Source organism: Scyliorhinus canicula, chromosome 15 (assembly GCF_902713615.1).
Source record: "Scyliorhinus canicula chromosome 15, sScyCan1.1, whole genome shotgun sequence".
Classification (NCBI taxonomy): domain Eukaryota; kingdom Metazoa; phylum Chordata; class Chondrichthyes; order Carcharhiniformes; family Scyliorhinidae; genus Scyliorhinus; species Scyliorhinus canicula.
Genome location: NC_052160.1, coordinates 143714066 through 143740681, shown reverse-complemented (window position 1 = coordinate 143740681; position 26616 = coordinate 143714066). Strand labels below are relative to the sequence as shown.

General features: G+C 44.3%; 1 protein-coding gene and 1 pseudogene across 3 annotated transcripts in view; both read left to right on the top strand.

Moving 5' to 3' along the window:
• Positions 1 to 26616, top strand: part of LOC119978217 (acidic mammalian chitinase-like) — a 54192-nt gene that overhangs the window by 11030 nt on the left and 16546 nt on the right. For 2 of the 3 annotated variants that reach the window (XM_038819664.1, XM_038819665.1), the window contains exons 2-7: positions 1861 to 1960; positions 5586 to 5618; positions 15046 to 15247; positions 15446 to 15502; positions 18555 to 18720; positions 20753 to 20877. In XM_038819664.1, coding sequence (XP_038675592.1) covers positions 1936 to 1960; positions 5586 to 5618; positions 15046 to 15247; positions 15446 to 15502; positions 18555 to 18720; positions 20753 to 20877 — 608 coding nt within the window. In that variant the 5' untranslated portion in view covers positions 1861 to 1935. The remainder of the gene's footprint in view (positions 1 to 1860; positions 1961 to 5585; positions 5619 to 15045; positions 15248 to 15445; positions 15503 to 18554; positions 18721 to 20752; positions 20878 to 26616) is intronic. The other variant, XM_038819666.1, reaches the window with a different exon arrangement.
• On the top strand, positions 21964 to 23270 carry LOC119978920 (annotated as a pseudogene).

Genomic DNA, 26616 nt, shown 5'->3' with positions numbered 1-26616 from the left:
TCAATGGCAGCAACAAAGAGTTTAAACTATTGCACCCTCCAATTCCCGTCTATGTTACCAGTAATCCAAAGCTGTTGAGGTGACTTGATACCTTCCATTCTGGGTTTTGAAGTTTTATGTGCGCTGAGCATCAGTTGCCAGTAGCTTTCAAGGTTAGTAGAAAATAAGTGTTTTCTTTGTTCTTCTTCAAAGTTATCTTTAATAGTTCGGATTGTTTGCAGAATCTTGTTCTTAGTCAATCATCAATCCTGGCACCATGTCATGTTCTGTAGACTGGCCGGTGTGAATGACGCACTACAGAACATCTAGTTTAAACAATTTTTTATGAAACAACTGCTTGATAAAGATAACTAGCATAAATAAATAACAAACTACTCACACTAACTAACTATTACAGAGCTACTGCAAAATGTGTCTATCCACCAACATGACTTACTCTCACAGGGCTACATGGTGGGTTTACACTGCCACCTGGTGGTCAGAGGTCATGTATAATATTAAGTACAGAATTGCTTAATGCATATCATCACAGGAACTACTCAAGAATGGACATAAATATGAAACGATCCTCGCAAGTTGTTGAAGCTTACAAGCTCTATATACAACCCCAATTGTTGACGTACTTGCAAGAGCACCCAACCGAGCAAAACATGCGGAGACTATGGCTTTCTGCATGCACCAAGGAAATACACATCTTTTCATCAATCCTGCAGGACATGCGGCAGAAAATGCCATTGGCTGTGGCAATACACTAGGACACTAAATGCAGCTACAAAGAGCCGTGCACTGTTTCACGTAGACCACACATAATGGGTACATTCGAGCAACAAGCAGAACCATCTGGTATCCCAGCAGAAATATACACACGACAAACCAGAATATGATGATGATGTACACGATGAGACAAAGAGCAACAAACACAAGCTTCACACCATCAATCTCGTGGAAAACCATAGATGCTAGCCCATTGTCCGCAGTGTTTGCCAAGATTTGAACTATCTGCTCTAATAAAGTTGGCAATTGCTCATTACTGGCCAAGATTCACACAGGGACAACAGCTAGCATGCTACCCCTATGAAGAACAAATGGGTGGCAATGAGAGACCTGGCAAAGTGGCTTTACTTGAAGGATAAACGCTTTCATTGGGAGAGAGGAAACAGGCTTCCTGCTCCACGGACCACTACCACCTCTTCAGTGATCCCAGTAACTGTTGGAGGGTAAATTGCTGGCCTGTTGAAAAAGCTTGCATTTTCAATAGAATACTTGGATGTACAGCCATGTTTGCAGCAGGCTGGCACTGCATGGCACCAAACTGTGCCAGTCTGACCTTGCACACAGCAGTTAGACCATGGCTGGCTCCTACCTAAGCTGCAATGGAAGCTGTGTCGTGAGATCCTGGATCATGACGGGCTCCACAAGTGTGCTAATTGAATAAATCACAGCTTCCACACTGGAAAGGATAAGCCCCCAGCTCTGCGCCAAGCTCGTGCTAGACATTCCCATGTTCCTTGATATCGACTGCAGGCTCCATGACTGGCTGAACAATGCATTCCATTGTGCATCACCAACTATTTTTTACTGGGCACTGACCCACTGCAGTCCACATCTGAGTCCTCTGCAGCCAAACCCATGGGTGACCTTGCCCACCGGGCACCTACATGCCCCTTCTGCCCAGCCCTGGTTACGGATCACCAGCAGGTGCAGCTCCCTCTCAGCTTAGCCCTCAGCTGCTGCATGTTTAAATTATTTTGCATTTAGGCTTATATACGACCAGAATAATTCTAAAAAACAGGTACCCCAATGACACTGAATTGATAGTTTCTTTGCAAATGGCTTACTTCCCTATGATGCATTCTACAGATCCACGGTTGTGTACAAAAGATAACGACACCACTGAATGGAGAACCAGTAACTGAACGGATTCAGGGCTCAAGGATGAGGAAGGCATTTCCCTTGACTGGTCAGTATTGGGTTTTTTGTGTTCTTCCTTTGATTTCGGTCTAACTGAAATGGCAAAATCAGCCAAATAACTGGGTGTTATCATAAAGCTACCCATTCCTCTCCTTCTGTCTTCTCGTGGGTATTGCTCACATCGTGTCACGGTGGTCGATGGCTGTCCTTCTCCGCTGCTGTGGGGGGCGGAAATTCATGGCCATTGTTTGTGTGGACATCATCCCCCTGATTGCCCCATTTGTGCTGGGAGTGGGTGGGTCTTCTCCATGCCAACTCCCGGGCGAGATCCCAACAATTTTTCAATTAGTTACTCTGCTCCAAGAGGATTCCACTGAGAACATTGGACACTTGATATTAAAACAAACTTTATTTTGAACACAGAATTAACATCTAAGGAAATAAATAGCTTTCCAATGAACAGTTAAACAGCGATTACAAAAAAATGATGGTGCAACCTTACTTTCCCATTTCCTTGTAAAATTTAAATTAAGCAAAATCCCCCCCCCCCCCCCCCCCCCCCCCACACCCCCCCCCCCCCCCCCCCCCCCCCCCCCCTCCACACAGGTCAGATGCCACTTATTAATACAGAGAACCCCCAGTGACTGACAGATTTATTCGCAAAGTCCTTGTGAGAGAAGCTTTCAGCAGTCAGTCTGAGAAAAACACATCCTTGTCTCAGAATCCAGAGCAGAATTCTAAAAATTAAACTAAAAGCAGACACAGGGCAGAGCTGAAAATGGAACTAAAAACAGACCCAGCTCCTCCCATGAGGGACATCACAGTTTGCCTCGCTGTTAACCCCTTAACCACAGCTTTCACAGACATATACCTTCACTTAAGTTATCTTAAAACATTACTGCGACAGACACATAATACAACATATATCAAAATTTCCTGGATTCATCACACAGCACACAGTCGGGAAATTATCCTTCTGAGTCCAGATTAATCACAGACTATTATCACCGCTGTAATGTGGCAGGGGGGTGGGATCCGATGTAGGAAGTCGGAGGGAAGTAAAACGGGGCCAGAAACAAAAAGCAGTAAGGGGGAAAGTGTAAGGCAGAGAAGCCACAGTCAAAAATCTAAAAGGGCCACAGTACAGGTTACAGTGACTGAGGAGAGTGTGAAAAGGGAGGTGGCCAATGCAGGATTGAGGGTGTGGTAACCTAAATACGCGCAGCATACGAAACAAGGTAAATGAGCTTGTTGCACACATTGAAATTGGCAGGTACGATGTTGTGGGCAGCACAGAGACGTGGATGCAAGGGGATCAGGACTGGGATCTCAATAGGGGCTGGTTTAGCACAGGGCTAAAGAGCTGGCTCTTAAAGCAGACCAAGGCAGGCCAGCAACACGGTTCAATTCCTGCACCAGCCTCCCTGAACAGGCGTCGGAATGTGGTGACTAGGGGCTTTGCACAGTAACTTCATTTGAAGCCTACTTGTGACAATAAGCAATTTTCATTTCATTTTCTTTTCATTTCAATATCCAAGGCTGTGTGTCCTGTCAAAAGGACAGGCAGATGGGCAAAGGGGGCTGGGTGCATTGTTTTCTAAAGGAATGAAGTTAAATCGATAGCAAGGAGCGATACAGGATCAGAAGGCATAGAATCTCTGTGGATAGAGTTGAGGAATCGCAAAGGTAAAATGACCTTGATGGGAGTTATGTACAGGCTCCCTAGCAGTAGCCAATATGTGGGGCAGAAAATAAATCAGGAGATAGAAAAGGCATGTAAAAACGGCAATATTACAATAATCATGGGGGACTTCAATATGCAGGTGGACTGGGAAAATCAGGTTGGCAGTGGATCCCAAGAACTGGAATTTGTGGAATGTCTAAGAATGTTTTTTTGGAGCAGCTTGTGACAGAGCCTACTAGGGAACAGGCAATTCTGGATTTGGTGATGTGCAATGAGGCAGACTTGATTAGGGAACTTAAGGTGAAGGAACCCTTTGGGAGCAGTGACCACAATGTGATACAATTTACCCTGCAGTTTGAGAGAGCGAAGCTGCAATCTGGTGTAACGGTATTACAATTAAATAAGGGTAACTACAAAGATGAGACCGCGAAGCACTTGGAAGTGCATGGTAAAATAGGACTTAGTCAGCATGGCTTTGCCAAAGGGAGGACGTGTCTGACAAATCTGTTCGAGTTCTTTGAGGAGGTAACAAGCAAGTTAAACAAAGGAGAACCAGTGGACATGATTTATTTAGATTTCCAGAAGACCTTTGACAAGGTGCCGCAAAGAAGATTGTTAAATAAGTTAAGTGCTCACGGTGCTCAGGGTAAGATCCTGGCATGGATAGAGGATTGCCTGACTGGCAGAAGGGAGAGAGTTTGGATAAAGGGGTGTTTTTCAGGATGGCAGCCGGTGACTAGTGGTGTGCCTCAGGGGTCTGTGCTGGGACCACAACTTTTCACAATATACATTAATGATCTGGAAGAAGGTACTGAAGGCACTGTTGCTGAGTTTGCAGATGATACAAAGATCTGTAGAGGGACAGCTAGTATTGAAGAAGCAAGGGGGCTGCAGAAGGACTTGGACAAGCTAGGAGAGTGGGCAATGAAGTGGCAAATGAAATACAATGTGGAAAAGTGTGAGGTTATGCACTTTGGAAGGAGGAATCTAGGCATAGACTAATTTTTAAATGGGGAAATGCTTCGGAAAGCAAAAGCACAAAGGGACTTGGAGGTCCTTGTTCACGATTCTCTTAAAGTTGATGTACAGGTTCAGTCGGCAGTTAAGCAGCCAAATGCAATGTTAGCATTCATGTCGAGAGGGCTAGAATACAAGACCAGGGATGTACTTCTGAGGCTGTATAAGGTTCTGGTCAGACTCCATTTGTGAGCAGTTTTGGACGCCATATCTAAGGAAGAATGTGCTGGCCTTGGAAAGGGTCCAGAGGAGGTTCACAAGAATGATTCCTGGAATGGAGAACTTGTCGTATGAGGAATGTTTGAGGACTCTGGGTCTGTACTCATTGGAGTTTAGAAGGATGAGAGGGGATCTTATTGAAACTTACAGGATACTGCGAGGCCTGGATGGAGTGGCCGTGGAGAGGATGTTTCCACTTGTAGGAAAAACTAGAACCAGAGGACACCATCTCAGACTAAAGGGATGATCCTTTAAAACAGAGGTGAGGAGGAATTTCTTCAGCCAGAGGGTGGTGAATCTGTGGAACTCTTTGCCGCAGAAGGCTGTGGAGGCCAATTCACTGAGTGTCTTTCAGACAGAGATAGATAGGTTCTTGATTAATAAGGGGATCGGAGTTATGGGGAGGAGGCAGGAGAATGGGGATGAGAAAATATCAGCCATGATTGAATGGCGGAGCAGACTTGATGGGCCAAGTGGCCTAATTCTGCTCCTACATCTTATGGTCTTATGGTAAGTTCCTCAAGACCTGCAACCAGTTTACCTTAAAAAAAATCAACATCTAATACGTAATAAGTGGATTAAACTGCATAGCAATTGACTTTCAATATTGATGTCAGAATACAATTTTTCAGTATCAAATTAAAATGTTAGTTCAGTTTGTCATGGATCTTTTATCACTAAAGGTCTGCAGATATTTAATAGAGTTGTTACTAATTTGATATGAATTAAAAATGTATATTTATTTTTATTTTAGTGAGTTTGATCTTCTTACTGCACATTTCACTGGGTAAGTCATTGTACGTTTATAATTCACATGAAGTGGTACATTTTATTGGTCCAGAGTATAGTAATGAAGTGGTTATTTTCCCTGAGGATTAATCCAACGTGAGGTCAAATCCCGCCTTGGCAGTTTGAGAATCTGCAGTTGCTTCAAATACAGAAGATAATGAAAGTCAGGATGGAGAGCGAGAGAGAGACCAGGCAGCTGAATCAATGGGTGGAATTTTCCACAATGGCATTGAGTGTACGAGTGGGAGGGAAAATTGGCCTTCCTCCCGCCGACCATTAAAGTGGGTTTTTGCACCAAATCACCCACTTTCCACCTCATTAACTATGTAGGCACGAGAAACATGCTGTCTTGTTGGCGAGCGCCCTCTGATTCGCCCGCCACGCTATTACCTCACTGATTCTTTACTCTGGGCACCACATTTAAACTTCAGCTGCGTGCACACTTCTCCTGCAGGACTGTTCTATTGATGAGGTAGCCCGAAGAAGAGGGCTTTCTCAAGAATGTTGCCGCCAGATTTAGTGATGCTTCATTTGAGCATCTGCTGGGCACCATGGGGGCCTGCTGCAAAGTCCTTTGACCCTCCACTGGCCACAGTAGGGGGGAAGCAATGTCCCAAATCCAGCTTGGGAGGCAGTGGTAGGGATGGTCAGTGTGAAAATTGCCCAGCCAGCCAGCTCAGAAAGAAGATGAATGGTCTCATCCTTTCTGCTCGGGTAAGTCAACTACCTCATCACTCTCAGCTGACAAAGCCCTCACACTTCCACAGGGATCTCACTCACTACCAGCCCACTGCACATCACCACTCACTCGCTCACACTCGCTCACACACACCCTCACATCTCCATCTGGCCTCATTCCCTCTGCTCATCTTATCCTCATTCTGTCCATGTTTGCATTAATTACCCGCACAGTGCCAGGTTATCTTCTCATTTGCCCTGCCATGCATCATTGCTTACACCTTCTTCGGTCTTGATGGAGGATAGGATCACCCACAATGAAAGGGAGAAGTCCCCGGCAGGATGGTGTGGTGGACATTGAGGGGTTTGGTGAATTGGAAAGCAGCCATTCTGCTGAATGAAGGTAGCTTTGGCTGCTCCCGTGGTGACGGTGTGAGGTCAGCGACAAACAATCACAGGAGGATCCTCCACCAGATCATCTCCTTGTCAATGCTAATCTGAGTCTGCTGGCCTCTGTGTTACCCGCCTAACAGGCACTAATAATCTCCACTTTCTCTCTTCGGCACATTTGCCACAAAGATGACGCCCGCAGCCAACCTCGAATCTGGTTCGAGCCCTGACAGCACCTCGGGTGGGGACCCTGACGACATCACCCAAGAGGACCCTTCACTGCACTCAATCACACCCTCCACAACAATACCCACCTCGGTGGGACCGCGATCCAGAGCAGCTCAGGAGCATAAGCTGGTTCCCAGCACCTATCCTGATCCACAGCAGACGAAGGCAGGTACAACCGAGGTCACCAGAGCTCGGAGGACTGCTGGAGGAAAGGAATCTGTCAGATGACTTTCAGCGACAAACATGGGGACATCGGTAAGGGATGACAGCAGCCCTCCTCAGATTGTGGGAGGTGACGAAAGTGTCTGCCGACCTTCAGTCCGAGGTGCATCATCAGGCCAATACACTGAGGACTACACTGACAGGTCACCATGGAAACGAGAGGTGTATCACATAGATCTGTATTAGGGCCTCAATGGTTCACATTATTCATTGACGACTTGGATAATGGCATAGAAATTCATATATTGAAATCTGCTGATGACACAAAGTTGGGTGACATTGTAGACAGTATAGATGACAGCATAAAACTTGTTCTGGAAAATACAGAATGTGTCATTTGAAACATAGAAGTCTGCCGATATCTGGTCTGGGAGAGTGCAGGGAAAGATCCCACAAGAGGTTGGTGGCAGCTGAAAAGAGCAGAAACTGTGGCCAGCTCTTCTGTCAAAAATGCAGTCAATTTCAGTCTGTCAGAATTGTTATTACAACCTGCAGCAGGAGAAAGGGAAAAAGAAAAAAAGAGAGTTTGCATAGATTTCTTTGTGCTGTTGAAATATTGTAATGGACTGCCCCTTTAAGCCCCGTAGTCCTTTCCCTATCGGAGGTCCCGATCTCCCGCCAAAAATCACTAAGCGCGGGCTTCCCTCGCTCCTCCCACTCCCCCCACGCGCGAGGCAGCAGCCATCAGAAGAGAGCAGCAGAAGAAGAGAGCAGCAGAACGCGAAGCAAGAACAGCTGACGGCCCGGGGGAGCTCCGCTCCCCTTAAGGAGGTGGAAGGCTCAAAGAAACGGCAGCAAGAATGATGAGGATGAGAAGGAAGATGTTTGTTGGTGGACTCATCTGGGAAACAAGTAAGAAAGATTTAAGGGACTGCTTTTCTGGAGGTGGAGAGATTGTAGACTGCTTAATTAAAACGGATCCTGAAAGAGTAGACAGGGTATTGAATGGGGAGCACAAACTTGATGGGAGAGTTATTGACCCCAAGAAAGCTCAGGCTATGAAGGGCAAGGTTGAAATAAAATTGGCCCAACCTAAGGAAGTGTACCAGCAGCAGCAATGGGGAGGACAGAGGACAGAACACAGAGAACAGAGAAAACAGAGAAACAGCAACAGGAGAGAAGGGGAGGAGAACTACAAGAGAGAGAGAGTTTGAAGGTCCCTACAACAAACCAGCAGCATCCAGAATCACTAATCGTTTTTCCTTTCTGTAAAGAAAGTGTTTGCAACCTATTAAAAAAAAGTATAATAATAATAAAATAATTTAACCTGAAAAAGTGGTTATTAGCTTACTTCACTTCCTTAATAATGCAGGACCCAGGACATCGATGCTATTAAGGGGTAAGTAGGTAAAATTCTTCGGTGAAGGTATGGGTTATACCGGGGAATAACTTGGAAATATAGTTTGACCTGAATGGCACCCACTGAAGCCTGCATCGGAGTCAGGGAGTGAGAATCCCTGTTCACCATTTAGAATATTGGCCTTTTTTTGGTATAGGGGGAATTCTAAGACAGAGTGGTGAATTTACAAAAACAAACTACAAAGGGATATTAGCAAAGCTAATGGATTAGCAAAGCAAAAGGGCTGTCAGATTTGACAAAGGGTCACCTGGACTCAAAACGTTAGCTCTTTTCTCTCCCTACAGACGCTGCCAGACTTGCTGAGATTTTCCAGCATTTTTTCTTTGGTTACAAAGGGATATTGATAGACGAGATGAATGGGGAAAACAGTGGCAGATGGATTTCACTGTGAGGTTATCCATTTTGGACCAAAAAAGGATAGATCCGTGTATTTTCTAGATGGTATGAAACTAACTTCCGTGGATGTTCAAAGATAACCAATCGACTCTTAACTAAAACAGGAAGATAGTGCCTTAGTCAGCCTTGGATAGGGTCCAGAAAGGGTACTTAACCTTAATTTCAGATTGCAACTGAAAGGGACAACCAGGAACAGAACTTGAATTCCGAAAAATGGCAATGAGAATAATCCTCTTGCTCTGAAACATGGTCAAGAGAGTTGAAACAATGAAACAAGAGTAGAAAAGTTTAACAGAGGCAAAAAAATCTCCTGCAGAAGTGAAACTTAACCGCATGGAGGGGTCTCAAAATTTTGTTAAGAATAACTAAAACCTTACAGAAAAGAGGTCCAAGATCTCAGTGGATAAATGTGTATGTGTGTGTTTAATAAGGATTTGTGAAATCCTACAGAGTAGAGATCCAAGATCTGAGTGGATGAATGTGTGTGTGTATGTCTAATAAGGAATTGTGAATTTCCTTTAATGTTTGTATTTTTAAAAAAATGTTGTATTTTGTAAAGCCGATTTTCACATAAATTGGAAGTTATAAACAGCAGGCAGCAGTCAGCTGCTTTGCAGACTTTGAAATTGCTGCGTTGAAATTGAAACTGCATGGCTCCGCAGGGTCCTAGTGCCTGGCGATCACACAAAGTCATCACACAAAGTCATATGCAGAAATAATGATGTTTAGAATGCTAAATACCTTGAAGAAGGAGCTTTAGAAAATAAAGATATTAAAACCAATTGATAATACAGAGGAAATTTGGGTGAAGCTACCCACTGAGACTGCAGGGAAAATAATCTGTGAAGCTGTAAAATGTAAAGACAAGATTGTTCAGATTCTGGGTACACATACAGTTGAATTAGAGAAGCATAGTATCTGGAGCAAAATAAATTGTATCTTACTCAGGGGTGCAATGACAGAAGGAGGAGGCTTAACAGGCCTTAATTGTATGATGTACATCAATGATAAGGAAAATAAACCAGTTCAAAAAGAAATGGTGGCAAAAGAAATCCGGAAGTCCTGGAGAGGGCACTTCTGGGATAATCCAAATGAAAATAGAAAGTACAAATTAAAGAATAGGGCCCTCTCCACCCTTGATCTGTTCATTTGATTTTCAGATGGAAAAAATAAATAACGAACCAGTTCACAAGAAGGAAGAGAACTACACTCCAGAGAGGAATCCTTTAGACAGGATTGGGGGGGGGGGGGGAAACTAATGATACAATTGGCTACATATTTGAGGGAATTAAATGACAGAACCCGGAGGAAAACTTTACGGGTTAGAAACAAATTAAAATATCAAATTATAACTGGACAGTGAAACCTGCGGTCAGACATCTCTAACTGGACATTAGCTGATGGGTGATCTGCGGTCTCCATGGAGTATGTACTACGCGGTGGAATTATTAAGGGTCTCGGCAGATAACAGCGACTGACGAGGAACCCCAATATGATAAATGACAATAGTTTAAGAATTTTTGTAGCTTGATACCACGGCGGGAAAATTGTTACCAATGCAGCAAAACAATATTGCATTGAAGAGCTGTAATCGTTATTATACCAAAAAAAAAAAAAAAATTTCATGTAAATTGATAGGGACTGTTATATATATATGATAAGGGGGGTATGTGTGTCGTTAAATAACTTGATCCGCATTTCTAAACTGTGTGAATGTTTTAATAGAGGGGTAGTTTAGTGTGTTTTCTTGATTTAACTATATAGTACATTACAAATAATATTGATGTTGTTTATATGCCATATTTAGTATGTAATAATTATTGTTCCCAAAGCCAAGAAGGAATGTTTCGATATTGATATTAAATTTTGTTAACCGTTGAAAATATGTAAAGTGGTAACACACAGTCTATTTATGTGGTTAGGTAATGAGTAATGTGTTAAGATAAGACTTAAAATTTTTACTATGTATTTAACAATAGGGAGAATTTGTTTGAAAAAGAGACAGTTCAATGTGGTTTTGCAAATGCTGTAATGGAAAATACACACTTTGTCAGAAAGATATTCTCTCATGTAAACCAGAGGTTGGCAGACTTACATGATTCACGACAATGTTAGACATTAATGGGGAAGTTAGGAATACAAGCAGGATCAATTGAACATTTTAAATTAATAAAACAAGGGGATCAGTGGGTGGTACATGATATAATTACCCCATTCCAATCAGAAATGGAAAACAATTTGGACGACGGAAAAATGGGACACGTAACAGCCAATGATGGACAAAAGATCTTTTGGTTACTGATGAACTGAGTTGTGTGCTGGTTCTAAGGGACATGAGGAAGCTTATACGGTGCTGCTATCCCAAGGAAGTAAAATGCTTTGGAGGTAGTGGAACACACGGAAAGCTATTGTGTTACCTTCCTGAGCGGCTATGGCTATGGTTCACGGTAATTGGACTGGAACGGAAAACAAGACTCTTGTTGACACTGGTCTGTGATATGCATACAAATGACAAAGATCGGGGATGTATGTTAGTACAATTGGATGGGGGGAAAATAAACCAAATTATAGTAATGTTTCAAATGTCAAGACGGGGTGTTCTGGAAAATACAGAATGTGTCATTTGAAACATAGAAGTCTGCCGATATCTGGTCTGGGAGAGTGCAGGGAAAGATCCCACAAGAGGTTGGTGGCAGCTGAAAAGAGCAGAAACTGTGGCCAGCTCTTCTGTCAAAAATGCAGTCAATTTCAGTCTGTCAGAATTGTTATTACAACCTGCAGCAGGAGAAAGGGAAAAAGAAAAAAAGAGAGTTTGCATAGATTTCTTTGTGCTGTTGAAATATTGTAATGGACTGCCCCTTTAAGCCCCGTAGTCCTTTCCCTATCGGAGGTCCCGATCTCCCGCCAAAAATCACTAAGCGCGGGCTTCCCTCGCTCCTCCCACTCCCCCCACGCGCGAGGCAGCAGCCATCAGAAGAGAGCAGCAGAAGAAGAGAGCAGCAGAACGCGAAGCAAGAACAGCTGACGGCCCGGGGGAGCTCCGCTCCCCTTAAGGAGGTGGAAGGCTCAAAGAAACGGCAGCAAGAATGATGAGGATGAGAAGGAAGATGTTTGTTGGTGGACTCATCTGGGAAACAAGTAAGAAAGATTTAAGGGACTGCTTTTCTGGAGGTGGAGAGATTGTAGACTGCTTAATTAAAACGGATCCTGAAAGAGTAGACAGGGTATTGAATGGGGAGCACAAACTGATGGGAGAGTTATTGACCCCAAGAAAGCTCAGGCTATGAAGGGCAAGGTTGAAATAAAATTGGCCCAACCTAAGGAAGTGTACCAGCAGCAGCAATGGGGAGGACAGAGGACAGAACACAGAGAACAGAGAAAACAGAGAAACAGCAACAGGAGAGAAGGGGAGGAGAACTACAAGAGAGAGAGAGTTTGAAGGTCCCTACAACAAACCAGCAGCATCCAGAATCACTAATCGTTTTTCCTTTCTGTAAAGAAAGTGTTTGCAACCTATTAAAAAAAAGTATAATAATAATAAAATAATTTAACCTGAAAAAGTGGTTATTAGCTTACTTCACTTCCTTAATAATGCAGGACCCAGGACATCGATGCTATTAAGGGGTAAGTAGGTAAAATTCTTCGGTGAAGGTATGGGTTATACCGGGGAATAACTTGGAAATATAGTTTGACCTGAATGGCACCCACTGAAGCCTGCATCGGAGTCAGGGAGTGAGAATCCCTGTTCACCATTTAGAATATTGGCCTTTTTTTGGTATAGGGGGAATTCTAAGACAGAGTGGTGAATTTACAAAAACAAACTACAAAGGGATATTAGCAAAGCTAATGGATTAGCAAAGCAAAAGGGCTGTCAGATTTGACAAAGGGTCACCTGGACTCAAAACGTTAGCTCTTTTCTCTCCCTACAGACGCTGCCAGACTTGCTGAGATTTTCCAGCATTTTTTCTTTGGTTACAAAGGGATATTGATAGACGAGATGAATGGGGAAAACAGTGGCAGATGGATTTCACTGTGAGGTTATCCATTTTGGACCAAAAAAGGATAGATCCGTGTATTTTCTAGATGGTATGAAACTAACTTCCGTGGATGTTCAAAGAGACTTCCACTGAAGAGAGAACAAAAATATTTGTTCAAAGTCTCTGCCATTTCCTCATTTCCTACTGCTGATTCTCCACTCTCATTCCCTCAGGAACCAAGGTTTACTTTCTTCCTTTTTATATCCTTGTAGAATCACTTGCTCTTTGTGTTTATACTTTTTCTGGTTTTCTCACATAATCTATTTTCTCCCTCTTATTTAATTTTCCCCCCTACTTTTTTTTAAAGTTATCCTTCATTAGTTTCTAAAATGTACTCAATTTTCTGGTCAACCATTAATCTTCATAACAGTGGATGTTTTTCTTTCAATTTGATCCAATTGCTTTCACCATTCATTAGCTATGGATGGTTCAGTTTGTCTTTGTTGAGAATAGTGAATTTTCTCCTTCATTATCTGCTGCTGCTTATCTACCATTTTAATTTTTAATCTTTAGCCAACTCTGTCCTCATGCCTTAGTAATTACCTTTATTTAAGTTTAAGACATTAGCTTCAGATCCACATTTCTCATTCTCAAACTGAATGTGAAATCCTTCATATTATGATCACTCTTCCATTGAGGATTCTTTACTATGAGATTTTTAATTAATCCTGTCTCATTACAGATTTCCAAATTAAAATTGCCTGTTTCCATGTTAATTCCAGAGCATAGTGTTCTAACAAACTTTCCCAAATACATTTAATTATCTCATCCTCAAGGCAATTTTGTTTCCAAATTGCTCAGTCAAATCTGTATGGTGATTAAACTGATGCACAATTGTTGTTTTGCTTTTCTTACAACTTCCCATTATTTCTTGATTTCTCTGATTCAAAAGTTGCCCTGCATTGGAGTTAGTTTTAGAGGGTGAATAGACTACTCCAACCAATGACTTCATTCCCTTGCTATTTCTTAACTCCACCCAAATAATCTCCGCATCTTGGATTCCCAAGCCATAATCAAATTATAAAAACCGTGTCCAGGGAAATGTAAGGATTCCCTTCCACATCCTAAAAGATGTTAAGAGTTTTCCTGTTTCTGTCTGTTGTTCAAATTTCTCAAAACAGGTTTGGCTCATGTCAGTGAAGCAGGGGGTAGGAGTGGGAAAAGGAGGATGAGAAAGTTCAAATTAATATTAATGAACAAAAAATTGTGGGAGATGTATTTCGGTCCCAGACCAGACCCCCGACCCCAACAGTAGCTAGGAAACTGGACCAAATCCCCAATATTTTAATTTAATTTGTATGATTCTGCTGTTTCACTCCAGGATTGATTGCATGAAAAAATAGGGCTTTGGTATTTCGAAACAAAACTTAATTATCAATACAGTATTAAACTCTTTAACCTCACACCCAAAAATTACTCCTTACAATTACCCCTCAACATGACCTGGCGCGGCATGGTGGAGCAGTGGTTAGCACTGCTGCCTCACAGCGCCAAGTATCCGGGTTTCATCCCGGCCCCGGGTCACTGATATTCGCCCCATGTCTGTGTGGGTTTCACCTCCACAAACCAAAGATGTGCAAGATAGGTGGATTGACCACGATAAATTGCCCATTAATTGGGAAAAAAATAATTTGAGAAAACACGGCAACCCAATTCCCCATTAAACAACAAGAAGAGAAACATACAGCTCTCAATCTAGCTTTGAATCAGCAGGGCATAGATGAATACTTGCTCTGCAGAACAGATTGGGCCCTGGATAGAACCCCTTCAGACTCTGGCTGAATATCTTCCAGTATCTGCTCAACTGGGTTGATTCAGTCTCTTCCTTGTCTTCAGACAAGACTGCTCTGGCCAGGCTAAATTGCTCCAAAGGTTAGGTGTGATTATGGCGATAGGGCGGGCGATTGGGCCCAGGTAGGTTGCTCTTTCGGAGGATCAGTGCAGACTTATTGGACAAATGGCCTCTTTCTTCACTGCAGAGATTCTATGATGCTATTTATCCCCACCAGGGCCAAGGGCTCATCACAAATCATCAGTTGCTTTTATTTTCAGTTTTACCAACTTTAATTGTCTTTAATATTTGGAATAACTGCAAAATGTTCTTTATTTTTCAGCCTCCTCCTGCCAGCTGGTTTGTTACTACACAAACTGGTCACAGTACAGACCAGAGGGCAGTAAGTTCTTCCCAGAAAATGTTGACCCCTGCCTGTGCACCCACTTGATTTACGCCTTTGCCAACATGACAAACCATGAACTCACCACCTACGAATGGAATGATGTCGCTATGTATGAGAGATTCAACAATCTGAAAAATAGGTAACTCATATCCCTCCCTCTTTACAACATGGGATACAAATTTCAGATCCATTTACAATTATTTTGCGTTAATCTATTTAATAAACTGATCGCTGAACTAATTATTGTGCATATTTGTGTGGGGAGAGAGAATAAATGTTGATGTCATATACTTTTACCTTGCTACAATATTGAAAATCCTCTCTATTTTTTTTTCAGAAATAATAACCTGAAAACAATTTTAGCTCTTGGAAGTTGGTCATTTGGTACCAGGAGGTAAAATTTGCAATATGTTTATTTTCACAAAATCGTAAAATAGTCCCAAAGTTCTGTGCCAGGGATTGTGAAAAATCAACCTTGGCTGTTCTGTGGTCAGCACAGGAAAATGAACTTGGCAATTTTCATTCAGAAAAATGGTGACAGACAGCTAGATCAGGGAACTCCGTTCTTCCTGTTAGAATTCCACTGCAGCCAATGAAAAGTGTTTGTTACCCAGTCAGACAGACAAGTCAAAGAAAAGAGGTCAGCTCTATCAGAATTTTAAATCTAAATTGTAGATTTTTCATCAGGAACTGCCCGGCGTGGATTTTCTCTCACGGGACATTATGGACAATTACAAATTATTCATATGTGTGAGAGGCCCAACAATCAGAAGACAGCTGAATCATATCACTCCTCTGGCCCAATGTTTCCCAAGTAAAACATAAGAACATAAGAACTAGGAGCAGGAATAGGCCATCTGGCCCCTCGAGCCTGCTCCGCCATTCAATTAGATCATGGCTGATCTTTTGTGGACTCAGCTCCACTTTCCGGCCCAAACACCATAACCCTTAATCCCTTTATTCTTCAAAAAACTATCTATCTTTACCTTAAAAACATGTAATGAAGGAGCCTCAACTGCTTCACTGAGCAAGGAATTCCATAGATTCACAACCCTTTGGGTGAAGAAGTTCCTCCTAAACTCAGTCCTAAATCTACTTCCCCTTATTTTGAGGCTATGCCCCCTAGTTCTGCTTTCACCCGCCAGTGGAAACAACCTGCCCGCATCTATCCTATCTATTCCCTTCATAATTTTATATGTTTCTATAAGATCCCCCCTCATCCTTCTAAATTCCAACGAGTACAGTCCCAGTCTACTCAACCTCTCCTCGTAATCCAACCCCTTCAGCTCTGGGATTAACCTCGTGAATCTCCTCTGCACAGCCTCCAGTGCCAGTACATCCTTTCTCGGGTAAGGAGACTAAAACTGAACACAATACTCCAGGTGTGGCCTCACTAACACGTTATACAATTGCAGCATAACCTCCCTAGTCTTAAACTCCATCTCTCTAGCAATGAAAGACAAAATTCCATTTGCCTTCTTAATCACCTGGTGCACCTGTCAACCAACGTTTTGCGACTCATGCACTAGCACACCCAGGTCTCTGCACAGCAACATGTTTTATATTTTATCATTTAAATAATAATCCCTTTTGCTGTTATTTCTACCAAAATAGATAACCTAACATTTGTCAACATTGTATTCCATCTGACAGCCCCTAGCCCATTCACTTAACCTATCCAAATCCCTCTGCAGACTTCCAGTATCCTCTGCACTTTTTGCTTCACCACTCATCTTTTAAAAAAAAAAAATTTAGAGTACCCAATTATTTTTTCCAATTAAGGGGCAATTTAGCGTGGGCAATCCACCTATCCTGCACATCTTTTGGGTTGTAGGGGTGAAACCCACGCAGACACGGGGAGGATGTGCAAACTCCTCACAGACAGTGACCCAGAGCCGGGATCCGAACCCGGGTCCTCAGCGCCGTAGGCAGCAAAGCTAACCACTGCGCCACTGTGCTGCCCTGCTTTACCACTCATCTTAGTGTCATCTGCAAACTTGGACACATTGCCCTTGGTTCCCAACTCCAAATCATCGATGTAAATTGTGAACAAAACGCCATGGATCCTCTGGACAGAACCCCTAAATCGGAGAATCCAGCCATTTATCTCAATCCAAAATTTACCATTTACAAGCTGATACCTGGGATTTCATTACCAACACACATTTATTTCTATTTTGAACACCTGGTGAGAAATCTTTTTTGGGATTGTAATTTCTATCTTCCGATTTGACTTTCGGTAACTGACACAGTCTTTCAGAAGTTAGTATTATATCCCGAGAAAATTGTCATTATTTTCATAGTGTTGCACCGACTGAAGACCTGTTGGAAGATTATTGTGACAAACAAGGCCTGATTTTGTTGCTTCATAATCCTGTCCATGTGTGTGCCATGTACAGAACATGTATTGATCTGAAAATGTACAGTTACTGACTTCAGCATTACATTGAAGGGGAATAGCAGAAGTGGAGTCTTCCCCATGAAAAAACGTGTATTGATGCAGCATTTTTCACATTGCCAGGACCTCCCAAGTGTTCTACAGCCAATGACGTAGGTGGCAGAATTTCACGTAGGCGGCAGGGCTGTAGCACTGGCAAGAAAAGTGCGTCACCTCTTTCTGGGTAGGCTCGCTGCATTAAATGCAGTCAGGGAATTAACTGGGCAGTAACAGACCTCCTTCAGGATCAACATCACAGAAGAAGGTGGGGGGGGGTTTCACCCAATCAGGGTCCAGCAGCTCGCTATCGCTGGTCAATGCAACCAGGAAGACAGTGGCTGCTTTTGGCAATGCCAACACCCAGGCCTGAGGAGAGGGATGGTGGTGGGGGAGGGGGGTGCGGGATGGGAGTCCCGACGATCGGTCAGCAGCAAGGACAGCGGAGGTGTCTGTCAGTGGCTACCACCACACCAACACCACCGCCCCAGCACCCAACTTTGCCAATGCTGGGCTCCATGGCCAGGCACCGAGTGCCTTTCAAAAGAGGGTGGCTCTCCGAGATCCCTCAAGCAAACCCAATGGTGTACGTTTTTTGGGGATTCCTGTTCTGCGGGTTCACTGGGTGAGTATTGGGAGATCCTTAAGTGAGCATTAATTAATCAGCAGTTCATTCCAGAAGCCACTCATTGAACATACGGTGTGTGATTAATTTGAGTTCCAATCTGAGGCGGAAATATAACCCGAAACATTGGAATGTAAAATAAATCCCAGATAAATCCCAGATTTACCATTGCACAGCATCACTGTTCATTTTGGGAAACTTCAACACAATCAGACTCAATTTCCCTGTGCTTCCTTTTTAAACCTTATTTTGAAAATGTGTTCAATGTGAGAACGTTTTAAGTGTTTGAAGAAACAGCACCTCTCAGAAATAAATACTTCATTGGTTTTCAAAAGGAGATTGATGAATTTATTGCTTTCCTTATTTCCAATCTGTTCCTGTGATTAGATTTACTGACATGGTCGCTACAGCGCAAACGCGAAGAACATTCGTCAATTCTGCCATCGGCTTTCTGCGGCAGCACAGATTTGATGGTTTAGACCTGGACTGGGAGTATCCTGGATCTCGAGACAGCCCACCTGAAGATAAACACCGTTTCACACTCTTGATCAAGGTGAACGGTCTTCAATGTAACATCTTGGGCGATTCACCCAGAAAATCTCATTTTGAAAAAAGTGTAATTTTGGACAGGTTGGAGAGGTGGTTCCCACTGGCTATTGGGATGAGATCCAGACTAGTATTTACCCACATTTTTCAGCACTGGGGAGCTGGTGAGACTGGTTCCTCGGTGAGCGGGCCGCCATTTTGAAAGGGTGCCACAATCTCTCAGTGAGCTTGAAGGTCCCATAAATCCCCACCCAGGCTAAATGCCACCCCCGCAGACGTGGGCATTACTCTCCCCTCAAGTGAGGACGCCTCTCTATGGCACATTCCGGACCACCCTCTTCACTTCACAACCTTCATACCCCCTTACCCTCCCTTTTATGGGGTTTGCCCCCCTTAGGCCCCAACCCTTGGCAGTGCCAACCTGGCACTCACGCATTTTGGCATGATGGACACTGCCTGCCCATCCCCGAAAACCTGGTGGGCTCAAAAGGCCTCCGAGACACCAGAGTGGTCATCACGACTGGTCACTCTGCTTGTGGAGACCAGTGCTAAATGGCACATGATTGAGGCCTCTCCGGTATGGCCGGTGTCCCCGGGGCTCCGGGTGGATGCGACATCAAATAGGCCGCGCATATTTAAATGAGCCTAATTTCTCATTGAAAAATCATTATCTGGGTCAGCCCAGTGAGGGTGTGACCCAAATCACACCGGGCATCGAGGTGTTGCACCCGACGCAAAGCCCAATTTGGACCCACCGCACTTCACCCATCACGCCGGCTCTGCGTCGAGTCAGGTGGGGTGGGACAATCACGCCCCCTGTTTGTGGCAAGAGTTCAGAAAAAAATAGCTTTACATCAACTTCAGCAATCAAATATTTTACGTCTCATTCCCCCAGGATAAGATTTTAGTTCCACTAAAATCATTAAGAAACTGTGGAGCAACAAAGCATATGTAAATAAGTTTCTGAAAACCACAAATGCATTTCCATTATCAGGGAAAAGCCAAACCTTCATGGAAATGGGAGAGTGACCACAGAAAATGACCCTAGCGTATTTGGTTTCAGCAGGATGGCAGGGAGGTACGTACAGGTCTGGAATTTCCTACCCCTCCTGCCATTGGACTGGAAATTCCCACCCAAAGTCAACATGCTTTTTGCTGGTCAGTCACATTGTCCATTCCACCTGTGACAATCCCGCTATGGGATAGGCCAGAAAATCTAGGCCACTGCTTCATCCGAAATGAGACTAATACATATCTAATAGCAACAGGTTAAGAAGGACAGAATGCCCATGAAGGGTACGCTGTCACAGGAGGTCTGGTAAAGCATGTGGATACGGTGGTCAAGAAGGCATACGGCACGCTGGCCTTCATCGGTCGGGGCATTGAATATAAAAATTGGCAAGTCATGTTGCAGCTGCACAGGACCTTAGTTAGGCCTCATTTGGAATATTGTGTACAATTCTCGTCCGCCACACTACCAGAAGGATGTGGAGGCTTTGGAGAGGGTACAGAAGCGGTTTACTAGGATGTTGCCTGGTATGGAGGGCATTAGTTACGAGGAGAGGTTAGATAAGCTCGGTCTGTTCTCACTGGAAGGACGGAGGTTGGGAGGCGACCCGATTGAGGTCTACAAGATTATGAGTGGCATGGACAGAGTGGATAGTCAGATGCTCTTTCCTACAGTAGGAGAGTCAAGTACTGGGGGACAGAGGTTTAAAGGGCGTGGGGAAAAGTTTAGAACAGATGTGCGAGGCAAGCTTTTTACAGAGGGTGGTAAATATATGGAACGCGCTGCCTGGGGAGGGGGTGGGAGCCGGTACGATAGCGGCATTTAAGGGACATCTAGACAAATATATGAATAGGGTGGGAATGGAAGGGTACGGACTCCGTAAGTGCATACGGTTTTAGTTTAGGTAGGTACAATGGTCGGCACAGGCTTGGAGGACCGAAGGGCCTGTTCCTGTGCTGTATTGTTCTTTGTTCTTTGACACTGATTATGTTCTGAAGAATATCACCGCTTAAAAACCCATCCTTTGTAGGACTTGAAGGAAGGATTTGAACAAGAGGCAGAATCTTCTGGGCAGAACAGGCTCCTTGTTATAGCTGCAGTTGCTGCTGGTAAACCAAGTATTGATGCTGGATATGAGATAGCCGAGGTTTCACAGTGAGTACAACCTTTAGAAAGATTACAGTAAGAAGTCTAACAACACCAGATTAAAGTCCAACAGGTTTGTTTCAAGTCACTAGCTTTCGGAGCACTGCTCCTTCCTCAGGTGAATGAAGAGGTGGGTTCCACAGACACATGTATAGACAAATTCAATGATGCAAGATGATACTTTGAATGCGAGTCTTTGCAGGTGATGAAGTCTTTACAGGTCCAGCTGGTTCAACTGGAGAGAGGGATAATCATAGGTTATAGAAGTGTGAATTGTCTCAAGCCAGGACAGTTGGTCGGATTTCACAAGTCCAGGCCAGATGGTAGGGGGTGAATGTAATGCGACATGAATCCAAGGTCCCGGTTGAGGCCATGGCTATCAGTTTCTGCTCGGCGATTCTGCATTGTCGCGCGTCCTGAAGGCTGCCTTGGAGAACGCTTACTCTGAATGCCCTTGACTGCTGAAGTATTCCCTGACTGGAAGGGAACATTCCTGCCTGGCGATTGTTGAGCGATGTCCGTTCATCCGTTGTCGCAGCATCTGCATGGTCTCGCCAATATACCACGCTTCGGGACATCCTTTCCTGCAGCGTATGAGGTAGACAACGTTGGCCGAGCCGCACGAGTATGTACCGCGTACCTGGTGGGTGGTGCTCTCACGTGTAATGGTGGTACCCATATCAATGATCTGGCACGTCTTGCAGAAGTTACCATGGCAGGGTTGTGTGGTGTCGTGGTCACTGTTCACCTGAAGGCTGGGTAGTTTGCTGCAAACAGTGGTTTGTTTGAGGTTGCACAGTTGTTTGAAGGCAAGTAGTGGGGGCGTGGGATGGCCTTGGCTAGATGTTCATCTTCATCGCTGAGGTGTTGAAGGCTGCAAAGATGCCGTAGTTTCTCCGCTCCGGGAAAGTACTGGACGATGAAGGGTACTCTGTCGGTTGTGTCCCGCTTTTGTCTTCTGAGGAGGTGGGTGCGGTTTTTTGCTTTGGCGCATTAGAACTGTCGATCGATGAGTCGAGCGCCATATCCTGTTCTTACGAGGGCATCTTTCCTTGTCTGCAGATGTCTGTTACATTCCTCCTCAGGGGAGTGGTGATGTGGCTTCAGACTGAGCGTGCGCTGAAGGCCAGTGTCCGAGTTGATTTGCGATTTCGGTCAACAAGCAGGGCTTCAGCAGCTGTACTGAAGGAAGCCAAGCAGCACCCGGGTTCAATTTTGAACTCACGGACGAACAGAAAGAGTTCCAGACCATAGCACGGAAATTTGCTCGGGAGGAGGTGGTTCCTGCAGCTGGTGAGTACGACAGGAGTGGGGAGTATCCAGTTCCACTTATCAAGAGAGGATGGGAGCTGGGTCTGATGAACACACACATGCCGGCGAATTGTGGTGGAATGGGGCTAGGCATCTTTGATTCCTGTCTCATCACTGAGGAAATAATGTACGGTTGTACCGGCATTCAGACTGCAATTGAGGCCAACTCGCTGAGGCCAATGCCCGTCATCCTCGCAGGCAATGAGGAACAGCAGAAGAAGTAGTTGGGGTGAATGACTGAGGCTCCGCTGATTTGTGCATATTGTGTGACAGAACTAGGTGCTGGTTCTGATGCGGCTGGGATGAAGACCAGAGCAGAGAAAAAGGGCAACGAGTACATAATTAATGGTCAGAAGATGTGCATCACGAACGTGGGCAAGGCTGACTGGTTTTACCTCCTGGCCCGCTCGAACCCAGATCCCAAAGCCTCTGCGGACAAGTCCTTCACTGGCTTCATTCTGGACGCTGACTCTCCCGGAATCCAGATTGGAAGAAAGGAGATGGGCATGGGTCAGCGATGCTCAGGTATCAGAGGCATTGTCTTTGAAGATGTGCGAGTGTCCAAGGAGAATATCCTCATTGGAGGTGGGGGGGCTGGCTTCAAAATTGCAATGGGAGCATTAGATAAAACCAGACCACCGGTCGCTGCTGGAGCAGTTGGTTTAGGCCAGAGAGCTTTGGATGAAGCTACCAAATATGCTTTGGAAAGGAAAACCTTTGGAAAGTTACTTGCAGAGCATCAGGAAGTCTCACTGGCGGAAATGGCTCTGTAGGTGGAATTGGCCCAGCTCAGTTACCAGGGAGCAGCCTGGGAAGTGGATCAGGGGTGGAGGATCACTTACTACACCTCCACAGCAAAGGCCTTTGCAGGCGGCATTGCCAATCAGGTCGCTAATGACGCCATCCAGATATTCGGCGGCAAAGGGTTCAACAGTGAATATCCTGTGGAGAAACTGATGAGAGATGCTAAAATCTACCAGGTCTACGAAGGCACTGCTCAGATCCAGAAACTGATTATTGCACAGGAGCATATTGGGAAATACAAGCAAGTGAAGGAGCCGTGCGTTCAGAGTCCAGTGCTAATATTGTAATCTAGCTACGTATCATTCAATGGTTGACAATGCAATTCCAATGCTATTTGCCACCCCACACAGCCCTCCTTCTCTTTCTATGCAACGAGAAAATGGAGTTAAAATATTAAAACCCATTGCCGCACAATTGAAGTTTATTTTTCCCAAGAACAAAGCCTTTTTTTATATCGACGGACATTTTCTCCAACTGTCTGAAGATGTGCAGGTTAGGTGAATTGGCCGTGCTAAATTGCCCCTTAGAGTATAAAAGGTTAGGTAGGGTTGCTGCGTTACAGGGATAGGTTAGAGGTGTGGGTTTGGATAGGATGCTCTTTCAGGGGCCAGTGTAGATGCGATGGGCTGAATGGCCTCCTTCTGCACTGTAAATTCTATGATCCTCATCTGCGCAGATCCTGTGGGGCTTGTCCATAGAGGATGGCTTCTTTAATGTGTTTCGGGTGAAAGCTGGAGAAGTGGAGCATCGTGAAGTTATCCGTGGGCTTGGGGTAAAGCAAAGTGCTGAGGAGACCGTCCTTGATGGAGATGAGTGTGTCCAAGAATGCAACCGATTTTAGAGAGTAGTCCATGGTGAGTCTGATGGTAGGATGGAACTTATTGATGTCAACGTGTCATCATTTCAGTGATTCTTCACCGTGAGTCCAAAGGAAAAAAATGTCATTGATGAATTTTTGAGGATTTTCACATCAGGGCTTTTCACAGTAACTTCATTGAAGTCTACTTGTGAATATAAGCGGTTATTTTCATTATGTATCTGGTGTATAATGTCGGGTGAACGTCCTGTGCAGTGAGGAGGTCTTGCTCGAACTTTTACATGAAAATGTTGGCGTTTTGAGGTGTGAATTTGGTCCCCATGGCTGTTCCGTGTGTCTGGATGAAGAACCTGTTGTCGAAGGTGAAGACATTGTGATCCAGGATGAAGAAGATGAGTTGTAGAATTGCATTTGAAGATTGGCATTTTTCGGTGTTACAGTAACTGAGGCTGTTGCAGCAATGCCGTCGTCATGGGGGTTGCTGGTGTAGAGTGCCGAGACATCCATTGTGACGAGGAATGTTCCTGGTTCAACTGGTCCATGGGTGCTGAGTTTTTGTAAGAAGCCCGTCATATCGCAACGGAAGCTGGGGGTTCCTTCTACGATGCGTTTCAAGATGTCCTCGAATTGAAAATAGAACATAGAACAGTACAGCACAGAACAGGCCCTTCGGCCCTCAATGTTGTGCCGAGCCATGATCACCCTACTCAAACCCACGTATCCACCCTATACCCGTAACCTTTTATTACTTTTATTAGGACACTACGGGCAATTTAGTATGGCCAATCCACCTAACCCGCACATCTTTGGACTGTGGGAGGAAACCGGAGCACCCGGAGGAAACCCACGCACACAGGGGGAGGACGTGCAGACTCCACACAGACAGTGACCCAGCCGGGAATCGAACCTGGGACCCTGGAGCTGTGAAGCATTGATGCTAACCACCATGCTACCCTGCTGCCCGTAAATGAAATGAAAATTGCTTATTGTCACAAGTAGGCTTCAAATGAAGTTACTGTGAAAAGCCCCTAGTTGCCACATTCCGGCGCCTGTTCGGGGAGGCTGGTACGGGAATTGAACCATGCTGCCAGCCTGCCTTGGTCTGCTTTAAAAGCCAGCTATTTAGCCCAGTGTGCTATAGCAGCCCCTGTAGCCCGAGAGGTTCTCACACAGGGTCTTATTGCCTGATATGAGAGGACGGCCTGCTGTGTGGGCCTTGTGCATTTTCGGGAGGCAGTAGAGATCTTCAACATGGGGAGTACATGGGATGAGAGTACATAGGGTGTACTGAAGATCTGAATCCAAGCTATTGATCAATCAGTTGAGTTGGCGGGTAACTGTCTGTAGTCTTCCTGGTTGTTGAGTTGTTGGTGGACTTCTTTGCAGTAGTCCGCTTTGTTCAGTATGATGGATGCCCCTCCTTGGTCTGCTGGTTTGATGACAATGTAGCAGTTGGTCTTGAGAGCGTGGGTGGCCTTACATTGTGCTTGGGTGACGTTCGGGGCTGTCTTGTGATATAGTCACATAGTCGGGGCAGAGTCTTGAGAAAGATTGAAATAGTCTTTGGGAAAGGTTTTTAAATAAAATTATGACCAGACTAATTCAAGGAATTTCACTGAGTCTTGTTAAGAACAATGAAATGTTTTTGACATAGAGTAATTTTGAATATGGTCCAGGGTAAAATGTTCCTCAACCCCAATCACAGTACAAAAAGCCTCATTAAATCACTTTCTTCCCCTTTCAATGCACCTCGCCCTCTGCCTCAAGTTAATTATCTGTTCCAATGATATTTCCAGATGACCAGCAGATGTCACACACCCCACAATGAAATTGAACACAGAGCTGCACTAGCAATATCACACCGTTCTGGCCACAATTGGAATAATATTGGTTCATTTTTCTTTGGATCTTTTTTATTCTTTCTGTACAGTTTCCAATTTCACCGAGCTCTGCGACAGCGCTAATTCCTGGGCAGTTTTCCAGTGTTTACCTGTCGGGTTTCCAGGAGCATGAGGCCATTTGACGTTTTCCATTGGGTGAGATACTGGGCCAGATTTTTTTGTGGGATCTTATTACTCCACAAACCTTTAAAAATGTTCAGTGGCACTTAAATGTTGAAGCTCTGCCCCATTTCCAACAGATCTAATTTTAACCAGGAGGGAAGAGGGTGCATTGTGAATGACACAGGAGTGAAACCTAAACTTAGTCATTTGAACTTAGTGCTCAGTTCAAACATATCCCATATTGATTGGTCCAAGAGCCTTAATCCACTATCACAAAATGATGGAGTCAGCATAAATTCTCTTGAAGTGTGGATAAGGATGGTTTAAGTCTCGTGGTCTGAAGTTTCCTAAATCCCCTGCTCTTTAGAGAAACAAAAACAGAATTAAGCAGTCATTGAGGATTAAAAACAGCACTGCCTGCTTGATAGCTTTTATTGACATGTTATCTGGTGTTGACAGAGAAAAATAACCATCTGTTCATTTGGTTTCAATAGAATTCTTTATTTACATTCTGCAAGCGTTATTATAATTTCATTATGAACGCTTGGTTGAGTTTCAAAAGCTTTAATTATTTTGCCATGATGTTCTGAATTCACAGTTTCATTGACAGTTTCTTCTTTAATTCTTTGCCCACAGGCAGATCCATCATACAGTATCTTAATCTTCACCATAGGTCGGGCAACAAGCAATTTGAGAGTCCACTATGGCCAACAAGGGGATCAAACCTCTTGCTGTTGGCACTAATCTGATTCATACCTCCAAGGAGTATGATTTGCTGTGGCAACTTACACTTTTAATGACATGTAGTAGCCT